Here is a 17,736-nt window from a genome sequence, read left to right as displayed (position 1 = left end):
TGAAAAAATGTTAGTCACTCAGTTGTTTCCGACTCTTAGTGAACCCAAGAACTGTAACCTGCCAGGCCCTTCTGTCCATGGAATTCTACAGGCAAGAATACTGGATTGGTTGCCATTCTCTTCTCCAGAGGATCTCTTCCCAACCCAGGGATCCAACCCAGGTCTCCTGCATTGCAGGCAGGCTCTATGGAATTCTCTGGTGGCTCAGACAGTAAAGCGTCTGCTTACAACGCTGACGACCTGGGTTCAATCCCTGGGTGAGGAAGATCTCCTGGAGAGGGAAACGGCAACCCACTCCAGTATTCTTGCCTGGAAAACCCCATGGACAGAGGAGCCTGGTAGGCTACAGTCCATAGGATTGCAAAGAGTCGGACACAACTGAGCGACTTCAGTTTCACTTTCTTTACCATCTGAGCCACCAGGGAAGCCTTATCCTTCCTGTCTTGTGAGCATTAAACCTGGGAGTCATGTGGAAGTCGGGGCTAACTATCTGGCACAGGGGGCCCCTCCAGAGTTTCATCTCCTTTCTCATCACTCCATCTTGGATTTACTGATGAATCAGTCCTTCTGACTTCTCCACCATGGATGTTTTGGAATCAGTGCATTTAATCACCTGTCCCTGTCACCTAAAACCACACACATAGCACCTAAAGCATGTGGAAGAAGGTGTGTACCTGAAGCATGTACATTAACCAAGAATATTAAATTGCTTATAATGGAATAAAAGAGAAAGAGAAAAGGGGTGTGGCTGAGATTTCTCAGAGACTATGCAAGTTATCTGCCTTAGAAAGAGCGAAGGAACTTGCTTAAAATGCTGATTTCTGAGTCCCATCCCAGATGTAATACATCAGAATTTCCCATGACAAATCTTACATTAAATTTGGAAAAATCTCTTAGTGTAACAGGGTAAGAAAGAGCATTTACTATGATTGCAACTCATCACAACTGCACATCAGAATCACCTGTGGTATTTTCAACAACTACAGTTACCTTGACCTGCTATCAGACCTCCTAAGTGAAGACCTTTGGGTTGGTGCCCAAGGTTGAACTATTCCACAAGAGGTTTTGATCTGCATCCAGGGTTGTATACCTCTAAGTCAAGAAATTGATACAAAATGAGCTCCAATGTCATATCATCTACCTTTATTATTTTAGACATTATTTTAATACATGGCCATCAGTCTCTTTCCCAGGAACTGATCCTCCTGTCAAATATGTGATTCTGATTTGGAAAATTCTGACATCATCTAGGGAAAAGGTTTCTCAGCTTAGTTTCCCTTCAGTCAGAACTCATTGATTTGCCTATCTGTAACTCTATAATTTTCCTCAGTTCTTTTCATCTAACAGGCCAATTTCTGTGCTTTAATCCTTATAGATAGATTGTTGTGGTTGTTTAATTGCTAAGTTGTGTCTGACTCAGTTGTGTCCCCATGGACTGTACCCTGCCAGGCTCCTCTGTCCAGGGGATTTCCCAGGTTAAAATACTGGAATGGGTTGCTATTCCCTTCTCCAGGGGATCTTCTGAACCCAGAGATCAAACCCACATCTCCTGCAGATTCTTTATCATTGAACCCACCTGGGAAGCCCCATAGATAGACATTTATAGGAACTGAATCTTTTCCATGTACAAGAGAAGTCTGGTCCCCCTCCTTGTAATCCTGGGTTACATGTCTGGAGAAGGGCATTGCTCCTTCCTCCTAGGTTTTAAAACAAAAAAGATTGCCTTTCTCAAATTAAAAAAAAAAAGTATTGGCCCAAGCTCACATATGTCATCTGAGTAACAACACAGTAGACTTCCTCATCTCACCTCCTAGGCAGCACTTTTCCACCCTCCAACTTTTTAATGAATTTTCATACCTCTTTAGCTCATTTTGCCCACAATTTGGTTGTTCCTGTAGTTTCTTTACAGGTAAAATACTTATAATCAAGTTCCATCAAAAGGAGTGACATGAAAACTGAATAAATGCATGTAAAGTATCACAGAACTCTTGAATGAAAGGTACACACTGTTTTTGCTGTTACTAATATCATGCAGCTCATCCATTACAGTTCTGACAGAGGACACTGACGGCAGCTCTGACCTCATTTACTGGCTGGGCCAGAAGGGTTCTGCATCGTAACCTCAGAGACAGACAAGCTCCAGGGAAACAAACCAGTCATGGTCTGAAACAGCCCCGAAATCACGGTCACTGCAATGCAACTAACTGCAGATCAAAACCTCTTGTGGGATATTTCAAACTGATTAAGAGTGTTGTATGGTAAAATTCTGAATGGACACCAGATCAAGGACCTTGGGAGAGGAATAAGTGACAGGCATGTTTAATAGATGAAACAAAATCTAGTGAAATTAGAGGGCAGCCACAAAGCAGACACATGAATAAGTAATGTGCTACCTGGCAGCACTCGCATCCTCTCACTCTGGTGGATGACAAGTCATTCTTAAATACAATGGGAAAGGCTTGTTTAACTCATTTCAGAACATCCGTGTAAGAGGCATTTCAGGAGAGGTGGAGAACTAAATCAATATCAGATACCCCAAAATATTCATGGGGTAATTGTAAATGTATGTGAGTTGTCTTAGATAGCACCTTTTACTTAGTATAATTTAAATTCTTCACTCCATCAAGGGGTCTTTTAAAATTATTGGATGTTTCTCTTCTTTCTTACTAAGCTAGGTTTTCAGCTAAGGTTTTCAGTCAATGTTAATTTTCTTTGAAGGATTTTCAGAGGGGAGTATTTCCACATAGAGACCCCTGAAATTATTATTTTCAAGTAGGGCTGATTCTTTTTCTTTGTAGCCTAGAAGAAAAGAGATCTATGTAATCGCAGTGTCAAAATGTCAAAAGACTGAGATAGGTTAAAAAAAAAAAAAAGAAGAAGAAAAGAAAACACAAAAACCTTAAAGACATCCATGCAGTCCTCAGCCTTAGAAATTCTTGGCTCATATTAAATACTTGTGACATGCTATAATTAACCAGTTACTCCTCTCAGCATGAATAATAATGCAATTATTTGCCAAATGCAGGGAAGAAGGGGTAGTTTCTGTTTTTAAAATGTTCGCCTTTCATTTTTTCCTTTCTATAGAAAGAAAAATCCTGGATTCATTTACATAAGCTGTGAAAGCACAGAGTGACCTGCATTCTCACCATTAATATGATAATTCTGTCACCTTTTTTATCAGAGTCTTACATTTTTCAATAGTTTGAAACATCACTAAACTGACAAGTCACCTCTGTGTTCAAATTGTTCTTAAAAATTGTACCCAAATACCACAGAATATAGGTAGTAACCTGAAAACATCTTTTTATATTATAATTGGACTTCTATGCCATTGAAGTGGCTAAGGGCTAATGAGGGCTCTGTTTCCTTTGTCCGTGTAGACACAAATAAAAGAAGGGAGGTGAACCTTAGTTCTTCAAGGTCCTTCTCCTTCCTTAGAGATTCCATGTGCCAAGTAGCACAAAGTTAGGTGAGAATTTATCTGAATATAGCAATGGTTCTTTCTCCCATGTGTTGATGTCTAGACAATGACTATTTTCTTTCATTTTTTTCCACCTCCATCCTGCCATTATCTCAGTAATTCATTCAGCAAGCATGTATTAAAGACTTGCTATGATGCACTGTCCTAAGTACCAGGTGAAATTCAAAGGTAAAGAGACACATTTCCCTTGAGAAGGCTGCAGAAAGGTAAAGACATGAACCAAAGAACAGGCACATTAACAATGTAGTCAATGCCACCAGGCAGCTCCCTCTCCACATACATACATACACAACTTCATTCACTCGCATAAACACGCAAACCTCCCTTGTGCCATGAATATGAGCTTCTAGAACTTCCAGACTCTAAGTTTTGAAGCAGAGACTTGGATTTAGTACTAAATTTTGTCATTTCAGTAGAGTCATTTCATTTGTGCCTGTCTCTGTGTATTTTTCTGTGGAGCCACCTTTGTATAGGGTTTCCTTAAAGATAAAATATTCTGAACAACTGATGCCTTAAATAATCAGATTCATTGAATACATCTGTTACTCATTCAATACCAGATGTTGTTCAGAATTTTTTAAAACTAATAGTCTCTGACATATTCACTAATTCACATATTCACTAATGATCTCTGGTAACATCACTTGTTTGAGAAGACAGAAACTGAGTCAACATGATTTAAATTCATAAAATCATGATAAATATTCCAAAAGTAGACATAACTTTGTTTTTTCAAGCCTTATTAATCCAAAGTATTCCTTTAATTAGTTAACAGCAGGAATTTGGATCTTTTTTGTTTTTCGTTGTACTAAACAGTATGTAGAACACTGCAGGTTTTGGCATCAGACTGCCTATATCTGAAATTAGGTTCTTCTCCTTACAAGCTCTGTGACTTCTCCAAGCCTATATTTTGTTATCTGTAAGACGAAAATACTGTGTGCTGTGCTTAGTCACTCAGTCGTGTCCGCCTCTTTACAACCCCATGGACTGTAGCTCACCAGGCTCCTCTGTCCATGGGGATTCTCCCAGCAAGAATACTGGAGTGTGTTGCTATGCCCTCCTCTAGGGGATCTTCCCGACTCAGAAATCAAACCCAGGTTTCCATATTTCAGGTGGATTCTTTACCATCTGAGCCACCAGGGAAGCCCAAGAGGGAGATAGTAATGGTAACTACCTCGCAGAGATAGAAAGATAAAAGGAGTGATAACATATAAAGCATATAACACTGGGACAGGCGCTGTCATTGAATAAAATATTATTATTATTGTCACCATTATTCTTAAATTCAATTGAATATTCATTGATTTTAGTGAGGACATTTAATATTTGGCAAGAAAAATATTTATTAGCTACCATATGTCTACTTACCGCCACCCTTCCTGACCTTCAATGTGGGATAACTCTTCTAGGCCCTACTGCACGTAGATCAGGAAGGGCAGGGGTGAGGGGATACCCCTTGTCCAAGGTAAGGAGCAGCAGGTACGCTTTGCTGGAGCAGCTATGAAGAGACACCCCACACCCAGCGTAAAAGAAACCCAAGTAAGATGGTAGGTGTTGCAAGAGGGCATCACAGGGCAGACACACTGACACCATACTCACAGAAAACTAGTAAATTTAATCACACTAGGACCACAGCCTTGTCTAACTCAATGAAACCAAACCATGCCCTGTGGAGCCACCCAAGGTTGGTGGGTCATGGTGGAGAGGTCTGATAGAATGGGGTCCACTGGAGAAGGGAATGGCAAGCCACTTCAGTATTCTTGCCTTGAGAACCCCATGAACAGTATGAAAAGGCAAAATGATAGGATACTGAAAGAGGAACTCCCCAGGTCGGTAGGTGCCCAATATGCTACTAGAGATCAGTGGAGAAATAACTCCAGAAAGAATGAAGGGATAGAGCCAAAGCAAAAACAATACCCAGCTGTGGATGTGACTGGTGATAGAAGCAAGGTCCGATGCTGTAAAGAGCAATATTGCATAGGACCCTGGAATGTCAGGTCCATGAATCAAGGGAAATTGGAAGTGGTCAAACAAGAGATGGCAAGAGTGAACGTAAACATTCTAGGAATCAGCGAACTAAAATGGACTAGAATGGGTGAATTTAACTCAGATAACCATTATATCTACTACTGTGGGCAGGAATCCCTCAGAAGAAATGGAGTAGCCATCATGGTCAACAAAAGAATCCAAAATGCAGTACTTGGATGCAATCTCAAAAACAACAGAATGATCTCTATTCATTTTCAAGGCAAACCATTCAATATCAGAGTTATCCAAGTCTATGCCCCAACCAGTAATGCTGAAGAAACTGAAGTTGAACGGTTCTATGAAGACCTACAAGACCTTTTAGATTTAACACCCAAAAAAGATGTCCTCTTCATTATAGGGGACTGGAATGCAAAAGTAGGAAGTCAAGAAACACCTGGAGTAACAGACAAATTTGGGCTTGGAATGCGGAATGAAGCGGGGCAGAGACGAATAGAGTTTTGCCAAGAAAATGCACTGGTCATAGCAAACACCCTCTTCCAACAACACAAAGAAGACTCTACACATGGACATCACCAGATGGTCAACACTGAAATCAGATTGATTATATTCTTTGCAGCCAAAGATGGAGAAGCTTTATACAGCCAACAAAAACAAGACCAGGATCTGACTGTGGCTCAGATCATGAACTCCTTATTACCAAATGCAGACTTAAATTGAAGAAAGTAGGGAAAACCACTAGACCATTCAGGTATGACCTAAATCAAATCCTTTATGATTATACAGTGGAAGTGAGAAATAGATTTAAGGGCCTAGATCTGATAGATAGAGTGCCTGATGAACTCTGGAATGAGGTTCGTGACATTGTACAGGAGACAGGGATCAAGACCATCCCCATGGAAGAGAAATGCAAAAAAGCGAAATGGCTGTCTGGGGAGGCCTTACAAATAGCTGTGAAAAGAAGAGAAGTGAAAAGCAAAGGAGAAAAAGAAAGATATAAGCATCTGAATGCAGAGTTCCAAAGAATAGCAAGAAGAGATAAGAAAGCCTTCCTCAGTAATCAATGCAAAGAAATAGAGGAAAACAACAGAATGGGAAAGACTAGAGATCTCTTCAAGAAAATTAGAGATACCAAGGGAACATTTCATGCAAAGATGGGCTGGATAAAGGACAGAAATGGTATGGACCTAACAGAAGCAGAAGATATTAAGAAGAGGTGGCAAGAATACACAGAAGAACCATACAGAAAAGATCTTCATAACCCAGATAATCACGATGGTGTGATCACTCACCTAGATCCAGACATCCTGGAATGTGAAGTCAAGTGGGCCTTAGAAAGCATCACGACGAACAAAGCTAGTGGAGGTGATGGCATTCCAGTTGAGCTATTTCAAACCCTGAAAGATGATGCCGTGAAAGTGCTGTACTCAATATGCCAGCAAATTTGGCAAACTCAGCAGTGGCCACAGGACTGGAAAAGGTCAGTTTTCATTCCAATCCCAAAGAAAGGCAATGCCAAAGAATGCCCAAACTACCACACAATTGCACTCATCTCACATGCTAGTAAAGTAATGCTCAAAATTCTCCAAGCCAGGCTTCAGCAAGACGTGAACCATGAACTTCCTGATGTTCAAGCTGGTTTTAGAAAAGACAGAGAAACCAGAGATCAAATTGCCAACATCTGCTTTATCATGGAAAAAGCAAGAGAGTTCCAGAAATGCCTTTGACTGTGTGGATCACAATAAATTGTGGAAAATTCTTCAAGAGATGGGGATACCAGACCACCTGACCTGCCTCTTGAGAAATCTGTATGCAGGTCAGGAAGCAACAGTTAGAACTGGACATGGAACAACAGACTGGTTCCAAATGGGAAAAGGAGTACGTCAAGGCTGTCTATTGTCACCCTGCTTATTTAACTTATATGCAGAGTACATCATGAGAAACGCTGGACTGGAAGAAACACAAGCTGGAATCAAGATTGCTGGGAGAAATATCAATAAGCTCAGATATGTAGATGACAGCACCCTTATGGCAGAAAGTGAAGAGGAGCTAAAAAGCCTCTTGATGAAAGTGAAAGAGGAGAGTGAAAACGTTGGCTTAAAGCTCAACATTCAGAAAACGAAGATCATGGCATCTGGTCCCATCACTTCATGGGAAATAGATGGGGAAACAGTAGAAACAGTGTCAGACTTTATATTTTGGGGCTCCAAAATCACTGCAGATGGTGGTTGCAGCCATGTAAAATGATGCTTACTCCTTGGAAGGAAAGTTATAACCAACCTAGATAGCATATTCAAAAGCAGAGACATTACTTTGCCAACTAAGGTCCGTCTAGTCAAGGCTATGGTTTTTTCCAGTAGTCATGTATGGATGTGAGAGTTGGACTGTGAAGAAGGCTGAGCGCCGAAGAATTGATGCTTTTGAACTGTGGTGGTGGAGAAGACTCTTGAGAGTCCCTTGGACTGCACGGAGATCCAACCAGTCCATTCTGAAGGAGAACAACCCTGGGATTTCTTTGGAAGGAATGATGCTAAAGCTGAAACTCCAGTACTTTGGCCACCTCATGCGAAGAGTTGACTCATTGGAAAAGACTCTGATGCTGGGAGGGATTGAGGGCAGGAGGAGAAGGGGACGACAGAGGATGAGATGGCTGGATGGCATCACGGACTCGATGGACGTGAATCTGAGTGAACTCCGGCAGTTGGTGATGGACAGGGAGGCCTGGCATGCTGCATTTCATAGGGTTACGAAGAGTCGGACACAACTGACGACTGAACTGAACTGAACTGAACTGAACTGATATGTCTACTTTTATGGCAGTAGAGTGATGATAATTTGGATTAATTTCATCCTCTCTTTAAAAATATAAAATCCTTTTGCTCTGTTCATTCATTTCACTTATGTATATATTGAAACCACAGTTACTAAAAGTTTAGTGTTTGAAAGGTATTGGGCCGGGCAGGAACACAAAACTTAGCCACTACTGATAAAAGTCAAAATGGACTTAGAGTTTGAGATTCTGATCCTGAAATCCTGCATGGTTTTCTAACTAGTTAAGCCTAATATACTTAGGTACAAAAAATATAGTAAATAATGATAATATAATCAGAATTCATTGGTCTTTTATAATGTAGAAATACTAGGTCTTTTTAAGCCAATCCCAACGTTTCCTTTTCCCTGATCTACATAGTTTTTAAGCCATTTCAGCAATCAATGAAGCTTCTTCCACTTATTCAAAGAAAAAAAGTATTCTCCATAGATTTCAAATTTCCAATTGATGCCGAAATTCATGAGTAAATTTATTATACTCATGCATTTATTTAACATAGGCAAGGCTCAAAGAGGATGGAGAAAGGAGTGGAGGTATTATATAATGACGCTGTACAGTAGAGAAAAGATGAGTGTAACCCATGTGGCTCAGAGGTTAAAGCGTCCGCCTGCAAGGCAGGAGACCTGGGTTCGATCCCTAGGTCAGGAAGATCCCTTGGAGAAGGAAATGGCAACCCACTGCAGTTTTCTTGCCTGGAGTATCCCATGGACAGAGGAGCCTGGTGGGCTACAGTCCATGGGGGGTCGCAAGGAGTCAGACACAACTGAGCGTAACTTTCAACTTTCAATGCTTGCCTGAAGCTTATGACAAAACTCGTATCTTACTTTCACCTAAAAGAATCTAGGTCCTCCCTTTGAGATGAGAATAGAAATTCCAAATGTCTGAACTTTTTTTCTTAGCCATTTCCTGAAAGGCTTTATTTGAGGCAGCAAGAGTGATGAATTTCCAAAGGGGAAACAAACCTTGAAAGGATATCCCTGAACGAGCAATGCTGGAAAAGGAAAGGGAAGAAGGTATCAGCAGCAAAAGTCTATGGGACTAAGATCAGATCAGTCAAAGGGAAAAAATAGCCCACTGGAAAAGGGTGATATTGTTAGACTTTCCAAATAACTGTTTAATTTATTGGTACTATGGTTTAGTTGAGTTCTTCACTGAAATGTTCAATCTGGCCAGTTCAATTCAACCAAATTTTATCTTTCCATCTCCATTCTCATTTGCTATTTTGTTATGATATCAAATGGATTTCTGAATTGCCAGTCTTTTTTGGGGGGGCAAGAGTATATGTGATGTACATCCCTGCATTTCTTTGTATTCAACTTGGAGAAACCTGAAAATCCCTTGATACATTACCTAATTTGCTCTAGATGTTCATAGGTTCTCACATACCTTCCTCTCTGTTCTGCTGCTGCTAACAGATAATTATTTCAGTGTCTTTCAAGGGGATGGTCTCTAGAGTCCAACACAACAGTAGTCAAAACCTCAACTCTCCTCAACATAAATGAAGCTATCTTTTTAAAAATACAAAAATCGGTCCCCTTTCCTCTTTATTGAGATCAAGCCTGAGCTACAAAGTCACTTCTCCCAATTCTTTATCGCAAGGACCAAAAGCTCTTTGAACATGTAACAGCTCCTGATCTCAGATTTTTCAGATGCAAAGAATCAGCCAAAGAAGCAATATTGTGATCCCAGTAGCTGTCATCATGTAGCACCATCACGGCCAAGGTAGGAACACCGCTCTCAATGACTTAAGCATTAGAGGTGGTTGCCATCTCTCTTATTTGTACCTAAGTGAACTATTAAAAATAACCAAGCATTTCTAGAGTAATTCTCTTATTCAAAAAATAAAATAAAATAAATGGATTAGCACATTATCTGCCAACATTTTTAACCAAGATCTAGGTAATTCTGATACAGATGATTTCAAGACTACACTCTGAGAGACACTAGTGTGTAGACATACCCTCTCTCACTCAGTCGACAAACCAATCAAGCAGTGATTCCCAGGAAGTGAATCTGATGCCAGGATGATTAACTAAGAATACAGAACCCTAGGCTTCCCCCGCCCCAGATTTAAGGAGGCCCAGAAACCTGCTTATAAACAACTATGTTTAGAAGTTTTTAGGAAACTAATACACAGCCTATGGTGGGCAGAAAGGATTGTATTTTAGTTTAACACATCTGTGGGGGGTCCTTGTTCCACAGTTTACTAGCTCTCTGACTTTATGTAATATCGTTGGTCTGTAAAATGGCTGTTGCAAAGATTAAAGAAAGCAATGCGTGTTCAGAACCCAGCGTGTTGTCAGCTGCTTGTTTTTGTTATCCTTATATCCTATGCTCAGCTCCAAGTAAAATATACAGAAGTAAAATGTGTGATTCATCACTTCAAGAATATTATCATCTGTTTAGAAAAGTAATAGAAATATTAATAAAAATTTTAAACGAGTTTATATTCTAAGGCAGTAACATATTTGCACACATAAACACAATATTCTGAGTGAAAAAGTAGATTGTAAAATATGGTGAGTTACAAGGACATAGGAAAAATCCTAAGAAGCTTGCTTTAAAATATCTAATTCTCTTAATTCAAGTAAACTAATTTTCATTAATCCACCAAATTTTTATTTCTATTAAGAAATCTATTAAAATCATGAGTGATAATCAACTTATTTAAAACAGAAAACAGAGAGAGTAGTATGTATTTGGGAAAGAGTTTAATGGCATAGGCTACCAGGGGCCCATGAAACCCCTAAAATATTATGCAGAGTTGTTTACATGAGTACAGTATTTCTGAGGAGAGGTCTGTACCTGTTATTTGATTCTCAAAGGGTTTGGTGATCTCCTCAAAATACTAAGGACCACTGACCATTCCTGTTTAGCACATCATATGTGTATCTTCATATACGCTGAAGAAATTTAACTCCTCGTTGCATTCCAAATAATCTCCATGTGTACATTCTCTGAAATGTCCTCCGAGTCATTTTCCTCAAGCTTTCACCATTCAAATAGCCTGAGAAAAGAAGTAACACAGTAGATTTCATTTAAGGAAATTGTAAAGCAGAATTTCATGGCTACTTCAGCCTATTCAAATTCTGCAGGCATCAGCAGGGAAGTTTATGTACATATTTTAAAAGTTCCAGTGGCAGAGATTAACTGATGATTATTTTCTGAGTTTCCCCTTTTTTATTTTTTATCCATTGCTCAGTCTTTTGAATTATTTTAGATTAGTTCTGTGTTTCTTTTCATCTCAGGTAGAAGAGTGAAGGAACTTCCCCTGGAAGGATACAATTCAATTTTGCCAACTTGCATTTTGCCAGCCTAGCAATTCTTCCTCTTTGTGTTTTATTTATAATGTGGTAACAACACCATTGATGTTGCACATTTTATTTCTCTCTCCCTTTAGGTGTGTGTGCAACATTGACTGTTCTCAGACCAACTTCAATCCCCTGTGTGCTTCTGATGGGAAATCTTATGATAATGCATGTCAAATCAAAGAAGCGTCATGTCAGAAACAGGAGAAAATTGAAGTCATGTCATTGGGTCGATGTCAAGGTAATACTCACACCAAAATTTATTTTGCAGAATATCTTTAGTCTTTGCATGGGCTTCTCTTGTAGCTCAGCTGGTAAAGCATCTGCCTGCAATGGCGGAGACCTGGGTTTGATCCCTGGGTTGGGAAGATCCCCTGGAGAAGGGAGAGGCTACGCATTCTAGTATACTGGCCTAGAGAGTTCCCTGGACTGTATAGTCCATGGGGTCACAAAGAGTCAGACATACTGAGCGACTTTCACTTCACTCAGTCTTTACATAGAAATGAAAAGAGGAGATAATCCCTTATTAGGCAGGGACTTCTTTTTGAAAGACAAGTTTGGTTTACAATGGACAGTAAATTTTACTGCAGCAATTGTGGTGATTATAGGGCCTATTGGCAACGATCCATACTTTTTTTCTGTATAATGGCGCTGCGTCTTCACAATGCCATCAACACAGAGTCCAGTATTCCAAAAATTGTAGATATACTCCTTGAACAGGGTAAAGAGAAAGTTAAAATAATTTTTAGCAAAGACTATAAAGATATATTGTATAACATTGAAATCAGAGCAGATCACACCATTTTAATATATTGAGTCAATAGAAATATGTCAAGTACATTCTCACAGTTGGGATGTCCCAGAATGTTCTATTTTGTTTCTTGTTCAGAAACAAATATTTTCTTGGGTTTTGATTTGTTATTCTTTTACCCAACTTATCTCAGTTATAGTTTGAAACTTCTTGCCCTAAGCATTAGAAAGCCTATATCTTTCTATTTGTCTTAAACAGAAATTGATATTGTAAATCTGATTTGTGTAAAGATTGCTTAGAAATATATTTGAAAACTCCTTAATTGTAATGAAAATACTGTTAGAAAGATATCTAGGTAACAAGTTAATCAATCTTTATTGTTAATTTTTTAACACAGATAACACAACTACAACTACTAAATCTGAAGATGGGCATTATGCAAGAACAGATTATGCAGGTACGTAATATTTTCCACCATAAAATATGAGCACTGCTTTTAAAGAATTCTGAGGATTCATTGTTTACCATTGATCCTAAGCTGATCTTGTAAGACTCCTGACATGGGCTAGTCTTCTCTTGCTTAGTTCAAATTTTCAATAGATGAGATTGAATTTTTGTGGAAGCAAATAAGATACTTTTTTGCAGTTAAAGCAATTGTCAAAAATGTCAGTAAGATATAATTAACTTGTTTTGACAGTGCAAATGGTACAAATGACAAAACATTTATCAAATTAATGGACATCAATGGAAATTAATGCAATTTTTGGTGGTATATTGTAATTAATGCAAATGTTCTAGTTTGAATTTTTATAAAAGTCAACAAGAAAGAAGTCTTCTAGTCTCTAAAAAAGCTGGAAAGAAAGGACATCTATAAATAGCAATACAGGCTGTCTTTTTACTCTGATGCAAAGTTTAAAAGGTATGGTTAACTTATTTTAAAAATAATAAAATAAGTTACTTAGAAACTAAAATGCAAAATTATACATTTATAATTTTATAGAGTAAAATTATACTCTGACACATGCAAAATTATAAAGCATTTTATGCAGAAATGTAAATCTTATTTAGCAATTATAGAATATTATTCTGAGGAATATTTTTGCCTACTATACTTTGCTTGAGTGAGAAATAATTTATGGGTATTCAAATATGATTTTTAACAGATTCTTAAACTTCATAGAAATTTAGGATAAAAATATAATAAAATTATTGAGGTTGATAATGATATGTAGTTTTTTTAAAACAGTTTTTTATTTAGTTATTAAATATCTATAACTAGATTTATGGCTAATAGCCAACGGAAAAAATGTTTAAGAAATATGGACTATTATTCACTCTTTTTGAAACTGTATTTCCTTTAGCACTATTTCTGCCGGTATATTTATACACATAATAAATCTTGATGAAGTTTTTAAAAATTAGATGTTTTACTTATAGATACTTCAAACATCTTAGAATTTGGAAATAATTCTTTTTAAAAATTTTCCATTTTTACCTTAATTTTCAACACATAAATAAATGTTTTTGTGCACTAGCTGTCTAGAATTATCATGAACAATGATCCATGGAAAAAGACATTAGTTCTACATAGATAATGTATAGCTGTTTCCAAAATGTCCAGGAGACCAATTGATACACGTTCCTTGAAAAGAAGAGTCTATGGTCAGTAGTTTGAGAAGATCCCAGATAAACAAATGGTTTTTTTTTTTTTTAACCTAGAACTCCTCATAGCTTTTACATGCAGTATAAAACTTTTAAGAAATATGCATCTTTTATTTATTTAATGCTTTGTATGTCTTGTGCAGAATTTCTCATCTATACAAAATACACACAAATATAGGCCATATAGTAAAATGAACCCAAAGGTACTCATCACTCAAAGTTGAGTAACATCAATCCATGACTGACCTAACCCCATCCCCACACCCATCTTTTTCCACTTTCAAAATATGTGGAAATCATTCCAGAAATTATATCATTTTATTCATAACTACTTTAGCTTACATCTCTAAAAGATCAACCCTTTTTAAATAAAATTATGTCATTATCACATGCAACACAATTATGAGTAATTCCTAATAACACATAGCTTTTATCAAACTTATTGATGAATAACACATTTTTTTGTGGCATAGTTTTCATTACTAGTGTCACTAAGAATGTACTTTGGAATATGCTGATCTACAGGAAAATACTGAAAGTAATGAAAGATAATAATGGAAAATTGAACTCTAAAGCTAATAGCATGTTTTACATTTTAAATGATGTCAAATTTAAATTCTATATTTTATTATAAATAATAACTATATATTGGCATTTTAAATCACCACCTGACATATTTAATTTTACTGTAGCCAAAAATATTTGGAGATTTTACAAGAATCTCATTTTTATAAAAGGAGTAACTTACTAAATGCATTTAAGATATTTTTATACCTGTTTTGCAAATTCATTTAGAAAAAAATCATCAAAAATGGAGATCCTTACAAAAATGGAAATAGAACTGCCTTATGACCAGCAATCTCACTGCTGGGCATACACACCAAGCAAACCAGAATTGAAAGAGACACGTATACCCCAATGTTCATCGCAGCACTGTTTATAACAGCCAGGACATGGAAGCAACCTAGATGTCCATCAGCAGATGAATAGATAAGAAAGCTGTGGTACATATACACAATGGAGTATTACTCAGCCATTAAAAAGAGTACATTTGAATCAGTTCTAATAAGGTGGATGAAACTGGAGCCTATTATAAAGAGTGAAGTAAGCCAGAAGGAAAAACACCAATACGATATACTAACGCATATATATGGAATTTAGAAAGATGGTAATGATAACCCTTTATGTGAGACAGCAAAAGAGACACAGATGTATAGAACGGACTTTTGGACTCTGTGGGAGAGGGAGAGGGTGGGATGATTTGGGAGAATGGCATTGAAACATGTATAGTATCCTATGAAATGAATCGCCAGTCCAGGTTCTATGCAGGATACAGGATGCTTGGGGCTGATGCACTGGGATGACTCAGAGGGATGGTACAGGAAGGAATGTGGGAGGGAAGTTCAGGATGGGGAACACGTGTACACCCGTGGTGGATTCATGTTGATGTATGGCAAAAGCAATACAATATTGTAAAGTAATTAGCCTCCAATTAAAATAAATAAATTTAAATTTAAAAAAATTTTTACATTTTGTGAATATCTTCTCCATTGAACTCATAGGAAAATCAAACCTCTTCCTGAGAATTTTGTCCCTGAAACAAAGAAGAGTTCAAGTTGATTAGCGTCAATGTGCAAATATTTTTGCATGTATAAACTTGTATCAATAAATGGAAGGGAGTATGCAATTCTCTCAATATTTTGCATACTAATGGTTTGTCCATTTTCAAACAGTTTGGGAAGTTGAATTTTTATTCCAAAAAATATTTTATATTTGAGCTTGGTTTCAAACAGATCATCTCTGGTCTTCAGTGTCAGTACTTTTAGTTGACATTGTTTCTTTCCTATCTATGTCTTTATTGAACAGAAGAATGTGTTTTTAAGTACATGCAAATGAAAACTATCTAGACACTAAATGTTGTCCAAGATGTTCTAATTTGACATCAGGTTTATCTAGTAAATCCCAAAGAAAAACTTTTGAGATAAAAAGTAAAGTTTAAAAATAACATTTGTTGAAATCCAGATTTAAGACAGGAACAAAGATAATGTCAATGGAAGCTTGCAATTTCTAATTAAACATTGATTGCACACTTTAAAATTCCCCTGGATTTAATTTAGATGTTTATCTTCATGAATGATCTTATTAAAATGTAATATATACACTTTTTAGACATTGTTTAAATAATAGTTATGCTGTGTGTGCTTAGTCGCTCAATCATGTGTCTGACTCTTTGCGACCCCATGGACTGTGGCCTTCCAGGCTCCTTTGTCCAAAAAGTAGTCATGTCCCTCAGCCTTTCTAGAACTTCCTTTGTGGCTCAGCTGGTAAAGAATCTGCCTGCAATGTGGGAGACCTAGGTTAAGTTCCTGGGTTGGGAAGATCCCCTGGAGAAAGGAAAGGCTACCCACTCCAGTATTCTGGCCTGGAGAATTCCATGGACTGTTGGTCTGTATAGTCCATGGGGTTGCAAAGAGTCAGACACTACTGAGCGACTTTCACTTTCACTTTTCAGCATTTCCACGCTTCCCATAGTATTTGTATTTTCCTGAATTTGGGGACTCAACCTTTAGAAAAAGTAAAAGGGCACCAAATGGAGACTCAGTATGTTATTGTCCTCTTAATTTGTTTCACAAGCTCAAAACTCCCCAAGGAGGGAAAACAGGAACTGGGTGATTCCTTTTCCTAGAAGTTTGCGAGTACTCACAGCTAATTTAATGTCAGTCACTTCTCCTGTTAGACAAACATTCATGTGCTCTCGTACCACAGAGAGGTACAGATCTTTAATGCATTCTCCTTTGTTTCCTTACCTGTGTTTAATATTATAGTTTAAAACTTTTAGCTCCCCCCGCCAACATTCTTCCCTTTGAGCCTACCTTGCAGCTGTTAATATAAGAACACATATATCTGATTACAAAAATGGGAATACACTTTAAAGAAAGCCTAAATCTAAAAATAAATATGCTGTATCTCATTTTTATATAACCTTAAGAAGAGAAACTCCAGTAAGGACTAGTAGGGGCTCATTTATGAAAAAATTAATGCAAACCACAAGAACCATGCTGCTAGCAAGACTAGAGCCTGACTGAGCTTATGCAGAGCTGTGACTTTCCAGACACTTCCAGGCACAAAACTGAAATGGACACTGAGAAACCAAAAAATTTGCCAGATCATCCCTGCCAGCAGTATTTGCTGATTGTGTCTGACTTGGGTCTCTATTTTGCCCTCTCTTCTTTAATGAGACTCAAGGCATTAGTGAGTCCTGAATCAAGAGCTTTGGGTCTCTTTGTTTCAAGGCAGACAGGATCCCTGTCTGATGAGCTAAACAAGCCACTTAATGCTATTCTCCCTTCATCAGTCTAGGATGGGCTTAAATTTAGGTCTTCCTGTTCACTAGCAGAAAGGTTCAGAGAATACAGTTTTATAAAACCACAAAGCTGGGGCTTTCAGGGATTTCCATTGTTTCAAAATGCTAATATTAAACTTTCCTTCTGTAAGTTTTTAAATAGCAAATGTTTTACATCTCTTGAAATCTGCAACATTGTCTTTATAGATGTGTGTATGTGTGTGTGTGTGTGTGTGTGTGTGTGTGTGTGTTGCCCTCATGTCTTGTAATGAAAAAAGAAATGAAGTGCAACTATTTTGTTTTTCTTCATATGATATGTGTATTTTCTGATTGGTTTGCTTTTCTGTCTGAAAGTCTGGTCATGCTTTATAAAAA

At 37.6% G+C, this 17,736-nt stretch overlaps 1 protein-coding gene across 2 annotated transcripts in view; it reads left to right on the top strand.

The window, feature by feature from the left end:
• The window catches only part of TMEFF2 (transmembrane protein with EGF like and two follistatin like domains 2), a 284,403-nt gene that overhangs the window by 213,823 nt on the left and 52,844 nt on the right, over positions 1–17,736 (top strand). For both annotated transcript variants that reach the window (XM_027965049.3, XM_060410149.1), the window contains exons 6-7: positions 11,698–11,846; positions 12,754–12,813. In XM_027965049.3, coding sequence (XP_027820850.1) covers positions 11,698–11,846; positions 12,754–12,813 — 209 coding nt within the window. The remainder of the gene's footprint in view (positions 1–11,697; positions 11,847–12,753; positions 12,814–17,736) is intronic.

The sequence above is a fragment of the Ovis aries genome, chromosome 2, assembly GCF_016772045.2.
Source record: "Ovis aries strain OAR_USU_Benz2616 breed Rambouillet chromosome 2, ARS-UI_Ramb_v3.0, whole genome shotgun sequence".
Taxonomy (NCBI): domain Eukaryota; kingdom Metazoa; phylum Chordata; class Mammalia; order Artiodactyla; family Bovidae; genus Ovis; species Ovis aries.
Note: the sequence above shows the minus strand (reverse complement) of the source record. Positions and strands in the feature narration are given on the sequence as shown.